General features: G+C 41.1%; 1 protein-coding gene and 1 long non-coding RNA gene across 4 annotated transcripts in view; one reads left to right on the forward strand and one right to left on the reverse strand.

The window, feature by feature from the left end:
* The window catches only part of LOC119827921, a 48,461-nt gene extending 40,682 nt beyond the window's left edge, over positions 1–7,779 (reverse strand). Inside the window, exons 1-2 of one of the 2 annotated variants that reach the window (XR_005287726.1) lie at positions 7,424–7,779; positions 5,038–5,093 (exon numbers count right to left, since the gene is read on the reverse strand). This is a non-coding gene — a long non-coding RNA (uncharacterized LOC119827921). The remainder of the gene's footprint in view (positions 1–5,037; positions 5,094–7,423) is intronic. The other variant, XR_005287725.1, reaches the window with a different exon arrangement.
* Fmo1 (flavin containing dimethylaniline monoxygenase 1) overlaps positions 1–13,408 on the forward strand; it is a 32,524-nt gene that overhangs the window by 15,586 nt on the left and 3,530 nt on the right. For both annotated transcript variants that reach the window (XM_038349872.1, XM_042053994.1), the window contains 5 exons: positions 1,768–1,956; positions 3,388–3,550; positions 6,735–6,877; positions 10,103–10,302; positions 12,800–13,155. In XM_038349872.1, the coding sequence (XP_038205800.1) occupies positions 1,768–1,956; positions 3,388–3,550; positions 6,735–6,877; positions 10,103–10,302; positions 12,800–13,155 (1,051 nt within the window). The remainder of the gene's footprint in view (positions 1–1,767; positions 1,957–3,387; positions 3,551–6,734; positions 6,878–10,102; positions 10,303–12,799; positions 13,156–13,408) is intronic.

Below are 13,408 nucleotides of genomic sequence, written 5' to 3' on the forward strand. Positions count from 1 at the left end.
TTCATGAATGAAAATATCCTTCTCATGAGGATAAAGGACTATGCCTAATTATTGCTTAGTTACATTCTAAGAAAAGAATCCAAGGTCGCAGAGGTATATTGACTGAAATGAATAATTTTTAAAGCCTTATTGGTTCAAACTATTCTATTTAAAAACTGATATCCAAAGTGAAGCAAAGGGTGTTATAATTTAAAAATATAACTACACCACTCTCCTCTTCTTCTCTCTCCAGCTCTTCCTATGTCCTCCCTCACTCCTTCTCAATTTGATAGTCCTTTTATTATTGTTTCACATATATAATATAAACACCTAAGTATATCAGTACAACCCATTGGGTCCATTTAGTATGACTTACCACTTTGTACTGGATAACGATTTAAGGGTCTTATCTCCAGGAGAGGCTAATTCTTTCTCTCAGAAATCATCAGTGGCCTGAAGATCTTTTTCTGGAGTGGGTCACCCCGGGATTTCTCCCTTCTGCATTAGCAGATCTATTGATAATATTGTTCAGGTCTTTTTAGGCAGCTAAAGTGAAGCTGCCAGATGTGGAACCACATATCAGGCTGCAATCAACTCATATAAATTGATATGGACAAGTCCCACTAATTTAAACCAACAACATTAACTTTTAATAATATTTAATTATATTCTCTATGATAGCTCTACGTTTTGTTCATGCCTAGATTTATATGCTTTCTGGGGACAGAGTGAGCCTATCCATATGAACGGTGTTGCGTTGATGTGTTTGTTTGTCCACTTATCCATATAAATAAAATAACTTACCTTTCTGTAAAAAGAAATTGTGTGTGTGTGTGTGTGTGTGTGGTTACAAATAGTGCTATAATACTAAGGACTTTCTCTTTTAAATCAATAGTTCTCCATAATACCACCCACAAGACAGAGGCTACATAGAGTCAAAGAATTACTAAAACACATCCTTCAGTCTTGCAGGAGTTATGTGATATATTGCTGCTACTAATTACTTGAGTTCAAACTGAGATAAGAAATTGGTTATAGCCATGCACACGGTTGTCCAGTCTTGAAACTCTGATCGTTTATCTTCCTAACTCCAAGTACTCTCATAATCCTGTGTGACTTGTCTCACTGCCAGCATATAAGTGTCAGCTCTCTCAGTCCCACTGCCATTACCTCTGCTCGGACTCCCATTAGCAATCAAGATTTGTGTCTTAGGTTCTTCCTTGGATTCCTTCATCGTCATTCTCGCACCCCATAATCTCTTTGTTAGACTGGGTCTTTAGTAGAACCAAAACTATATTTCCAAAGTTTAATGTGAGTTGTTTCTATGTTGCCACAAGCTTCCTATAAATATCCAAAAGCTTTAGATTTTTTTATGCAAAGTCTTCATAATTCAAATCCTGTTCCCTCGTATTGTTCCAAGAGTAATCCATGAAGCTAAAGTAACTAGCAAGTCTTCTTGATCCAAGCCCGTGTCCAGGCTTTTGCTGGTATGTTTCTATATTCTCCTGCACTTTGCTGTGGTGTTGCATGAATATGAGATATTCCCAGATTTATTTGAGCCACGTAATGACTGAAATAATGATTGTGGTCAATGTTCATTATTTCCCTGATGCAAATTCTATTTTAAAAGTTACAGGTAATGTATATTATCTTGGTTAGCTTAAACTCAACCAGTGTTCAAGATTTCAAAAACATTAACGTGTGTGTGTGTGTGTGTGTGTGTGTTTGTGTGTGTGCGTGCACACATGCATGTGTGTGCACGTTCATGAGTATGCTCTGTTTACACAGGAACATGTTGAAGAAGGCAGAGCCAGTCTTTACAAGTCTGTGGTTTCTAACAGTAGCAAGGAGATGTCATGTTACTCAGATTTTCCATTCCCAGACGACTACCCAAACTTTGTGCCAAATTCTCTGTTCCTGGAATATCTCAAGCTGTATGCAAACCGGTTCAACCTTCTGAAATGCATTCAGTTCAAGGTAAGATGTGCACACCAATTAGAAGTCAGGAAGTTTCCTTTGACCTATCTCCTACCCCCTCGCTGTAGCACAGCCCTAAGCCCTGTAGATGAGCTATTGAACTGGTAAGTGTAACAAGGCCCTTGCCTCACACAGAATGACTAATGCAAAGGCCTAAGACACTTCTAAGCAGCTTTCTTACATTTTGGTATAAAAGCTATTAACTTCATAACTTTGTAAGAGAGGTAAAAAACAAATACAAGAAGAAAATTAAGTACTTTTACCACAAAAGAAAACAAATGTAGAAGCCCAAAGGCATTTTGAATATTAAAGCAAACAATGACGTCAGTGGGAAGGACTTAAGAAACCCAACTTCTCTGGATGTTTTAAAAAAAAAGAAAGCAAAACCTCTTGGTTAGTGAGCAATTTTTACTTTGACGTTTGACCTGTATTAATTTTCTTATAAACAGCTTGGGATTGGAAGTAGACTACTTATCTAGTATGCCGCATTTGAACACCTGGGTTTGCTCCCCAGCACACAATCAATAAATCAGAACTTAATATTCATTTATAAATGTGTATTCAATGAAAACAAAAAAATACATTATCTGTACCTTGGAATACTCCTAAATATTTAGGGCCATAAGGTTAGCAGTCAACCTCTGGTTGTGTTTTGTCTAAGACTTTTTATGCTAAGATAACTATGATCAAATTTTTATTTTCAAGGATATATAATCATTGCCTCTGTTGAAGGAGCTATTGTTAAAGAAAGTTCTCTGTGATAAACAAGGTTGCACAACAGAAAGAATAATTTCCAAGCCTTATCAGAAACATGAATTATAAGGTTGGGGCTTGGAATAGAGGGCTTACCTAGCATGCCACATTTGAAGACCTGGGTTTGAGCAACAGAACATAAGTAATGAATTTAAACTTGACAGTCATAACCGACCAGTGGTGGCACAAACCTTTAATCTCAGCACTCGGGAGGCAGAGGCAGGCGGATCTCTGTGAATTCGAGACCAGCCTGGTCTACAAGAGCTAGTTCCAGGACAGGCTCCAAAGCTACAGAGAAACCCTGTCCCAGAAAACCAAAACAAAACAACAACAACAACAACAAAAACCTTAATACTCACTTACATATATGAGTTCAATAAAAACAAACAAAAAATAGATTATTTGAACCTTGGACTACTCCCAAGGTTCTATCATTGCCAATAAGCCAATAAGAATTCGAGTGACTCATTCAGTGCCTTTGGTTTTCACTTTTTCAAACTTAAAAGCTTTCTCCCTAACACATCATATTCGGTTTGATAGTCTGAATGGATTCTGGGGTTCTTTTCCTTAAGTATGCTTGGGCTTTCTATTCTAGACCTCTTGAAAAATCCACTAGTGAATCAGTCAGCTCTGATAACAAACTTGACATCTGCTAATCATGTCTGTGATTCTTTTCAGACCAAAGTATGCAGTGTAACAAAATGCCCAGATTTTGCTACCTCTGGACAATGGGAAGTGGTCACTCTCCATGAAGGGAAGCAAAGCTCAGCTATATTTGATGCTGTCATGGTCTGCACTGGTTTTCTAACTAATCCTCACTTGCCGCTGGATTCCTTTCCAGGTACAGAATTTTCTACCAATTACCTTGAATTGTTTCAAGCACCCATCCTGATGGTCCCGAGATGAATTCCTAGGGCCCTTTCATTAAATAGTTAAAATTGTGATGTAACATTTTTTCCAAGCAGAACTTTTCCTAACCAGACACTTTTTGGCTTTCAAACAAATTACTAATGCAGATGAGAATCGTGGGTGACATGCTAAGCAGGCTTCTGCTTCGCTGAGGTTCCGTGCTCCTCCTTAAGTGACAGGCACTACTTAGTCTTCTGAAATCTGGGATGCTTACACAACTTGCTCACCTCAGCAGCTGCTGCTCACTGCTAAATTTGTGTTTAAAGGACACAAAAGGTAGTCTTGAAATAATGGAATGAGAAACTTGATTTGTGCTTGCTTGCTTGCTTGCCTCCCTCAGAGTGGGCAAAAAAAAAAAAGCTTCCTGGCACTGGAACAATAGCCAAAAGAGAAATTAATCTCAGGATACAAGTTAAGACATTGTCAGGTCTCAGTTCCTTTACCTAGCTTTTGCAACCATAATTCATGCTACTCTGTGCCAAATTCCAGCTCTATATCAACTCAGAGATATAAAAGATTCAATGACTTAGAAGTTTATATCACCTGCAGTAAGTTTTCAAAAGTTAGACAAGGAAATTTTTCTCCAGATCTTCTCGATATGACCTGAAGTGATCCCAAGATCCACCTTACACTCTCTCACCTACTTTTCGTTGGCCTGGATCCAACCCAGAGCTCACTCAGCTCAGGTCAGATTAGGATAAATAGACCCTGAAAACTTCCCTATGACAGAACTGCTAAGTTGAAAAGAACCTAGGCAGACATTTTCTTAATTCAGGAAGCTTCCATAAGCAACCCAAGCCTAGGCCAGTGAGATGTCTCAGTAAGGAAAGGTGCTTTCTGGGCACGTGTAATGTCAGCCAAGTGCACACACATGCACACACACACACACACACACACACACACACACACAAATAAGCAAAGATATCCAAGGTTCTACTTGAATACATTTAGTAAGAGACTCCCGTGAGCCTTCAAGGCAACATTAACACTTGGCACTCTTGCCTGCAGATCAAAGCCTTGAAAAGCCAGGAAGCCATTCAAATATCTCTGAAAGAGCTCCTAGTACAGGATCCCCCCCGCCCCCCCCCCCGAAGAACCCAGGAAGCTTCATAGTATAGAAAAACAAAACCACCCAAAAAAAACCCCACGTACTCGGTACTCACAATATATTACACTAAGTGTTGATAACACAGAAGTGAGTTCAACATGTAACTGGTATTAAAGGCATAAATGGGGTTTGGTGTAGGAATCACAAAGCACATAAGAACTGGAGCAATAGCAGTAGTCCAAACTCAAAGACGCTCATGTTCTGAATCAGACTGGAATAGCACAGACTATGAATGCACACAAGCCACTGTGTTCGGTTTGAACTGGATGAGCTGCCTATCTGCAAAGCACAAGCTAAGCCCCCTGGCTCACCAGATAACAGTCTTCAGCCTCTTCCTTCGCTTTTCTAAGCCTCTGGGTGTGGGGACCTGCTGACAAATGGAAGAAGTCAGCTCACTTTACCCAAATGCTTGTATCACAAATCAAATGGAGAGGGCTACATAAAAACTACAGCCCTTAATATCATTTTTATCAGACACTGCCAATTTGAAATCCCTGGCTCCATGACTCTCTGGGAGGCTCTGAGCTCCAAGACTCTGATCCTGACTTTAAATGGAGGCTTCCCAGCTCTGCCATTTCCTCCCTACTTTGGGGTGGTTGTGTACCATGAGAAAAAAAATAAGTTCAATGAGGATATCCAAAATATTTATCACAGGTTCTGAAAGCAATTCCAAATGGCAATTCTCAAGAATCTTGGTGAAAACTAATGAGTACCACAATTAGAATTAGTGTGCCATTTCCCAAGAATAACTAGTTATATTTCTTTAGTTACGTACACTCTGGCATTTGTTTACACAGATATATTTACCTACTGTAAATTCTTACTCTGTCCTCCTGGGAGGTAAAAGAGGAAGGTATTGATCCAGAGGAGACTCACGTGGTTTGTCTCCTATCTGTTCGTTTGTATCCCAAACAGCCTGAGGGAGAGATATTCTAAGGTAACCACGGATCAAGAGACAACTCTTATGGCCCATCGTGGCCTTTTCCAGCCATCCTTTCCTGAAAGGTGTCTGAACTATATAGAGTTCCTGAACTGAGTTCATTCTTGAACTTTGTAAAAATCTGGACCAAATACTAAATGATTTCAAATGTGCCTAAGTTTTGACCAGGATTCATGCCAGAGTGTGAATGATCCCATGTGAACAACAGAGTCTCCTCGTCTTAAGACAGCCTCTTCCTGCACTCACGATGTTTATCCTGAGAGTCTAGCGGTCTTATCGTTGTTCTACGGTGATAAGCCAGGGTCTCTGTTGAGAAGATTGTGTAATGCAGCCTTGAGAGGATTTTCCAAAAGCCTTCTGTTTGCCTTGGATGTCTCAATGGGATTTGGCACCAACTTCCTGAGCTATCTATGAGCCCGGGAGCTGTGGTCCTGATGTCACACCCAACCTTTTCTCGCTGAGCAAACTTTGACTCAGTGAGCTCAGCCTGAACTGTGGACTGTAAGCAAACATCTCCAAACATAACCTTTGTGAGTGGGGATCATAGTTCACGGGTCTTACTCGCACATATTATCTAATACAATGCCTGGCACACAGCCAGGGCCCCAAAAAGTTTGATGAATGAAATCAGCGATTCACTTCTCTGCTCTTTTTCCTTTTTATGAAAAGCTACACAACATAAGTAAATCCCCTGGCAAGTAGAACATCACCCCCCCCCCATTGGCATCCATCTACCCTGACACGGTAACGATGGCTCACAGGTCTGTGCAGCCTGTTCTGTGTCTCGGTACTTCAGATTAGTACTTCATCATTTGGTGAGCAAACTGAGAGCTCTGTCTAATGAAATAATTAACCCTTTTCCCCACAATCACATAAGCAATTAAGTAAATAATTGCCAGATAACATTATGTGAACTTGTATATGCATATTCCAGGTTTTCTCAAACTAGAGCTTCCTAGTATTAATAAGAGAAGCCCAACTCATCTTTCAAGGTGTTACCAGAGGAAAATATTTATGCCTCATTTACTGAATTTATAAGTTCTCTGTATGCTCTTGTTTTCTCTATAGGTCTAAAAAATTTTAAAGGACAGTACTTCCACAGCCGACAGTATAAACATCCGGACATATTTAAGGACAAGCGAGTCCTTGTGGTCGGAATGGGAAATTCTGGCACAGATATTGCTGTGGAGGCCAGCCATTTAGCAAAAAAGGTACCCCTCTTGATGTTACCTAATGAAACCTTCATCTTAACATGTATGTTTCAGTCAAACAGTGTTTGACATTATGATAAATGTCAAACATTATGATAAGCATCAAAAGACTAAAATGCCCAACAGAGAACTATTTTTTTTTTTGAGACTAGAGTCTTTCTTTCTATGTCACCTCTGCTGGCCTAAAACTCAATACATAGATCAGGTTCGCCTTGAAATTGTAATAATCCTCCTGCTTCTGCCTTCTGAGTGCTGAAACTATGGGCTTATGCCACCAGATCCAGCTAACAACAGATTTTTGAAGGACTTCTGGCTTTTTTCAAGACATGGTTTCATGTCGTTCAGGCTAGCCCGGAGCTTGCAGTCTAGCTGACAATGACCTTGAACTCCTATTCCCCTTGTCACTCAGTGCCATAATTACAGGCATGTGCCATCATGCCCAGCTCAGTGCTTAAGCTGAGTACCATACACTCTACTGTGGGTCCCAGTTGCCACCTTTGCTCCAGAACTCACTTGTCTAACACTTAATTTTATCTCTTTTCTTACCATCCAAACAGAGCTACAGGAAATGTTGTCTTCACCCAGTCCCGTGGGTCCCTCAGTCCTGGCAAGGCTTTCTTGCTAACGGCTCTCATTGACCCTTCTCTTTCTTTAGTTGCTGCTCTCCCAGGTCCCCATGACCTCATGCTGAGCCTCCCTCCTTGTCTACTAACAAACTGGAGTGACAGTTAATATTTCCCTGGATTACTCATTGCCAAGTACTGCACTAGATGCTCCTTGATCCATTACTTCACCAAAACAAGCCACTGAGATAGGTACTGCCCATACCCCTGATTACAGACCAGTAAACCAGGAATGAGAGACATAAGGAGCATAAAGTCATGCCACTGCCTGGTATTCAAGGAAGTCCTCAAACCCAAGCCTCACAGACTCAAAGTCCATGAGTTAGGAATCTGCCCTTCATCCCCACCCACAATCCAATCTCCCACTCTTAACAAATCATGCAGACTCTGCACCACCAACAAACAGATCCTTTGAAAAGCCACTGTGCTGGTTGCTTTCTGATGATCAAAAGCAATTCGAGGGGAGAAGGGTTATTTGGCTTAAGCTCCCAGGTCACAGTCCATCAGTGAAGGAAGTGAAGGCAGAAACCACCAAGGGACACTGCTCACTGACTTACCCCCTGGCTTATGTTCAACAAGCTTTCTTACGCAACCTAGGCCCACCTGTTCAGGGACACTGCTGCTGCCCACAATGCACTGGGATCTCCTGTATTGATCATCAGTCAGGACAATCTCTCACAGATGAGACCACAGGCCAACCTGATTGAGGCAGTTTTTCAGCTGAGGTTCCTTGACATCATGATAAATGTCAAACACTGCGATAAATGTCATAATTATAGAAAGCACTCCATAATCTGGTTCAACTCTTCCATTTATATTCTTACTGAAGGGCTGATTTTGGCCTTTCCACTTCCTTGTCTTTATTTCCTCTTTGCCACACCAGCAAAGATCTCTCTCTCTCTCTCTCTGTCTCTCTCTCTCTCTCTCTCTCTCTCTCTCTCTCTCTCTCTCTCTCTCTCTCTCTCTCTCTCTCTCTCTCTCTCTGTGTGTGTGTGTGTGTGTGTGTGTGTGGTTTCAAGACAGGGTTTCTCTGTGTAACAGCTCTGGCTGTCCTGGAACTAGCTCTTGTAGACCAGGCTAGCTTTGAACTCACAGAGATCCACCTGCTTCTGCCTCCTGAGTACAAGGATTAAAGAAAGGTGTGTGCTACCACTACCCAGCATGATCTTTCTCTTAGACTGTAAAATACATTTATATTTGGTACAAAGTGAGCTTTCCCTACTCAAGATGCACCAATCCAACAAACCAAGAACCGCTCTCACGGAGCAAGAGGCTGTAGCAGAAACAGATGCCAGATAAATAAGTGGAGGGGAAAAGCATGAAGAAAGAATATCGAGGCGTGTAACTTTAAGATTACCCATTACTTTAGACAAAGGAACTGATGAATGGTTCATTCACTAAAACATAGTTAATTGATTTGAAGAGACTTAGCAATTTGGTGACATTGTCCTGAAAAAAAAAAAAGCAACTTCTAAAAACAACGCTTAGAAGGATTGGGGCCACTACAGTCTCTACCTGTGTTAACATTGTTTCTCCTTCCCTAATTATCTGGAAATTCCTTTAAACAAAAACCATGCTTTAACATTTATCTTGTCACTTTTGAATTAACAAAGAAATATCTGTGCCCCTGGTTTGAAGTAGAAGTGACGTCTAGCAGGCTGTATCATGACAAAGTGAACAGTATCAGTCAGTGCAACTTGCTCGTGTCAGAACCTCTGGTGGGCCTGAGGCTCGTACCACGTTTCCAGGGCTGTGTCCACTGTCTGTGATGTAATAAAGTTACACAAAAATGACAACACTGGCTATAGCATTCATGCCTCAGTTACGTAGGAGATGAAGCAATGTGTTCAGTCTGCTTGGATCAGCAAACAACAGATTGGGGAGGCAAATGTTTTGCTTTCTGAACAGTTATCCAGAAAATTACTTATGGTGTGGTTATCAAAACACTATCTTCTTAGCTTAATCAGCTAAAAGATAAATGAAAATGGTCAAATGGCCAGTATGGCTGAGAAAGAAGGACAGATGGAGGGAGGGAGGGAGGGAGGGAGGGAGGGAAGGAGGGAGGGAGTCTTGGATAAAGGGAACACTCAAAATAATACTTCAGTGAGTTGTACTGCTGGTCAAGCCAGTACTTATATTGATATCACCTTTGTAGACAACTCCCCATTTCTGCTGTACCCTGTTCTCAATGCCTACACCTCCAGTGAGTATATAAAATTACAACCAAAAGTCCGTGGCCTTTTTTTTTTTCTTTTTTTTCGAGACAGGGTTTCTCTGCAGCTTTTTTAGAGCCTGTCCTGGACCTAGCTCTTGTAGACCAGGCTGGCCTCGAACTCACAGAGATCTGCCTGCCTCTGCCTCCCGAGTGCTGGGATTAAAGGCGTGCGCCACCACCGCCAGGCTCCGTGGCCTTCTTATATGAGACTTAAAGCTCTCTGTAAGTTGCTATCATCTCTCAACCTGGTGAACATCCTGTGGTATTTTAATGCTCTGTAAATTCAAACTATGCGAGGAACCAAGGCTTTCTTGTCAGGTGTGTGTTTTCACAGTAACAGACATATTATATCAGTCTTCATCCCTGTAACTTTTTGGTTGGTTCCAGGTGTTCCTCAGCACCACCGGAGGGGCATGGGTGATCAGCCGTGTCTTTGATTCAGGTTACCCGTGGGACATGATATTCATGACACGATTTCAGAACATGTTCAGAAATTTTCTCCCAACTCCAATTGTGAGTTGGTTGATATCAAAAAAGATGAACAGCTGGTTCAACCATGTGAATTACGGTGTGGCTCCCAAAGACAGGTAAATGGATCTGAAAATGGGTATTATGAAGAGACAGTGTTGACCTTTCCAATAGCAGTGAGAAGGTTGAGTGTTAAAAAAAAAATCTCATACAAGTTTATCATTAAAAGGAGGAGGAGTGGGTTGGGGGGTGGGAACAGAGAAGATAAAGGGGAGGAACCAGGAGGGAAAAAGGGAGAGATAACTAAAGCCAGGATGTAAAATAAATACAAAGAAAAAAATACAGCACATTTTTACAAAAAGACAATATATGTAAATACACATACATTTACATATACATATATGCATGTAATAATAATTAGTGTAAAAGGAGGCCATGAATTTGAAGGTGAGTAGGGAGGGTTTGGAGTGAAGAAGGGGAAGGGAGAAATGTCCTAATTATATTATAATCTCAAAAACAAAGCACAATAAAAACCTTCCCTGACAGATATCTAGAATGCGTTTCTCTCATGTAGCAGAGATGTGACACCATTGGGTAGTAATTCCCAGTTCTCCTCTCCACCTGTTGGTAATGTTCTGCTCTCTGCTTGGATGAGTGTATTTTTAGATACTTCGTATAAATGGTATTGTGTAGTGCTCATCCTTCTCTGACTGGCTTGTTGGAGGATTTCTTTATTTTTATGGAGTAAACAATATTCCACTGTGTGCATAAACCACGTTTTTTTTATTTAGTATTTTTTTCTTGGAAACTTGGATTATTGCCAGGGCATGGTTAATGTGAGTAATGCTACAATAAACAAAAGCGTACCAAAAATGTTTATTCACAGTAAGAGCGAACTAGCAAGTGCTCTGTAAGCAGGCTTCTGTATTCCACCTTGCCAACAACTCTTCAAGGTAAGTATTATTATATTCTGTATATTGGTATGGAAAAATTAAGGCAGAAAACTCTAGTCACTTGCCCTAGCTCATTTAGTAAGAGTTTGGGCATCAGATCCAGCAAGCAGAAGATTATCCTGTCTTTGACTGTGGACAAAAGCAATTTGCATTGTATCACTTGGGAGTGGGCTGAGTCTAATAGTTACCCTAAGGTGTCTCGGTAGTGACAGGGCCTTCCTGCCTTTGTGACCATTTTGATTTCAGTCTAACCTTTAATTAAAACCTCCAGCTTATCCCATTAGCAAGAACTAAATGTCACTTTGTCATTCATTAAGTTGAGACAATTGTATTAAAGGAAGAGAACAGATATGTATTTTTTCATTAATTTGAATATATAGAGATTTATTAGAGTGGCTTATAGGCTGTGGTCCAGCTAGTCCAACAATAGCTGTCCAGTGGTGGAAAGACCAAAAACACAGAAGTTATTCAGTCTACAAGGTTGAAAGTCTCAGATAGACTTCAGTATATGTCAGAATCCAAAATAAGTAGGTTCTAACTCCAGTGAAGGAATGGACTTGCCAGACAGAACAAGAACAAGCAGGCAAAGAGCAAAGCCTTCTTTCTGTCTTTCAGCTGCCACAAGAAGGTGTGGCCTGGATTTAAGATGGGTCTTCAGACATCAAGTAATCCAATTACCTAAAAATCCCACACAAATATTCCCCTAACTTGGGTTTTTTGTTAATTCCAGATGAGGTCAAGTTGACAGCCAAGAATAGCCATCAGAACAATTCAAATTCATTGCCAGGTGCCCTGCAAACCCTCTCTGGTCTCCTCCAGATTTCATTCAGGACCACTATGGTGATGGGTGGGGATTCTCTCTGTGTGCCGCCCTCTTGCCTCTTCTCTCTCATGTCTCTCTCATGTCTTTCCTTATTCCCTCTACTCCCTCTAGACCTCTGGAGAGCTCTTTCCATGAAAGTGTCTGCTGCCATAGGTTTTATCTAGCCCAGCTGGTGGCTGGCAGGACTGAAAATGTACAATTCCGTCTCTCTTTGACGTAGTCAGTCCTTCTCCGTCTCTAAAATTCCCACTTACAACATTTTCATATGCTTTCTCACCTTACTCAGGTGTCAGTATCTGTACTTTTCAGATGAACAGGAGAAATCCCTAAGGACCATGTGACTTGCCCAAACTGTGTTAAGTCCACACACTGTAGAAGAGACTGTGCTTATGAGCTCCTACTCTCTTCTGTTTCCATTTTACCATACACTCTCTGTGCATTCACCATAAACACGTTCAACTCACAGCAAAGCAACAACAACAACAACAAATTTCTCTCTTGAGAAAGGGGTATGCCAGAAAAAGATGATGCTCTTTGTGTTCCTTTGGCACATGATGGTGATTTCCTTGCACAATTCTTCCTGGTTTCCCTGTGGTCCTTCAGCATTCTGCTGTCTCTAGAATGATAGCAGTAGTCAAATACTGAAAGTCAACACAAGAAAGAGAGACTGCAGAAGGCCCTGGCTGTCTCTTCAGCTTTCAAATTTCAGTAAGTGGTAAACATATTTCTGAACCCTTGGATATGGTTCGTCCAAGATTGGCAGCTCTGGTCCAGCCAAAGAGAGTAAAGAGAAGACTCCACTGTTGGCCTACAGCTCTCTCTGCTCATGTTTTTGTTTAGGACTCAGCTGAGAGAGCCTGTGCTAAATGATGAGCTTCCAGGCCGTATCATCACTGGGAAAGTGTTGATCAAGCCAAGTATCAAGGAGGTGAAGGAAAACTCTGTCATGTTTAACAACACCCCAGAGGAAGAGCCTATCGATATCATCGTCTTTGCCACTGGATACACCTTTGCTTTCCCCTTCCTCGACGAATCTGTAGTGAAAGTTGAGGATGGCCAAGCATCACTGTACAAGTACATCTTGCCTGCACATTTGCCCAAACCAACTCTGGCTGTGATTGGCCTCATCAAACCCCTGGGCTCCATGATACCCACAGGAGAAACACAAGCTCGATGGGTTGTTCAGGTCCTAAAAGGTAACTGTGAGAAATAGCTGGGCACATTTATTAAATTGTTGTCTACTGTGTGAACTTTAATCCTGGACATTAAAAATGTAATCCATTCAATAAGAATTATTCTGACATAGTGACACATCACCACAGCACAAATGATAAATCAGGGATTAGAAAAACATGTGCCCCCCTATTATTTTGACTGAATCAACTTGTTCAATAAAAATTAAAGCTTCAGGAGATTAAATGACACCATTGATCAAACCAGGTTTGACGT

The sequence above is a fragment of the Arvicola amphibius genome, chromosome 12, assembly GCF_903992535.2.
Source record: "Arvicola amphibius chromosome 12, mArvAmp1.2, whole genome shotgun sequence".
Classification (NCBI taxonomy): Eukaryota; Metazoa; Chordata; class Mammalia; order Rodentia; family Cricetidae; genus Arvicola; species Arvicola amphibius.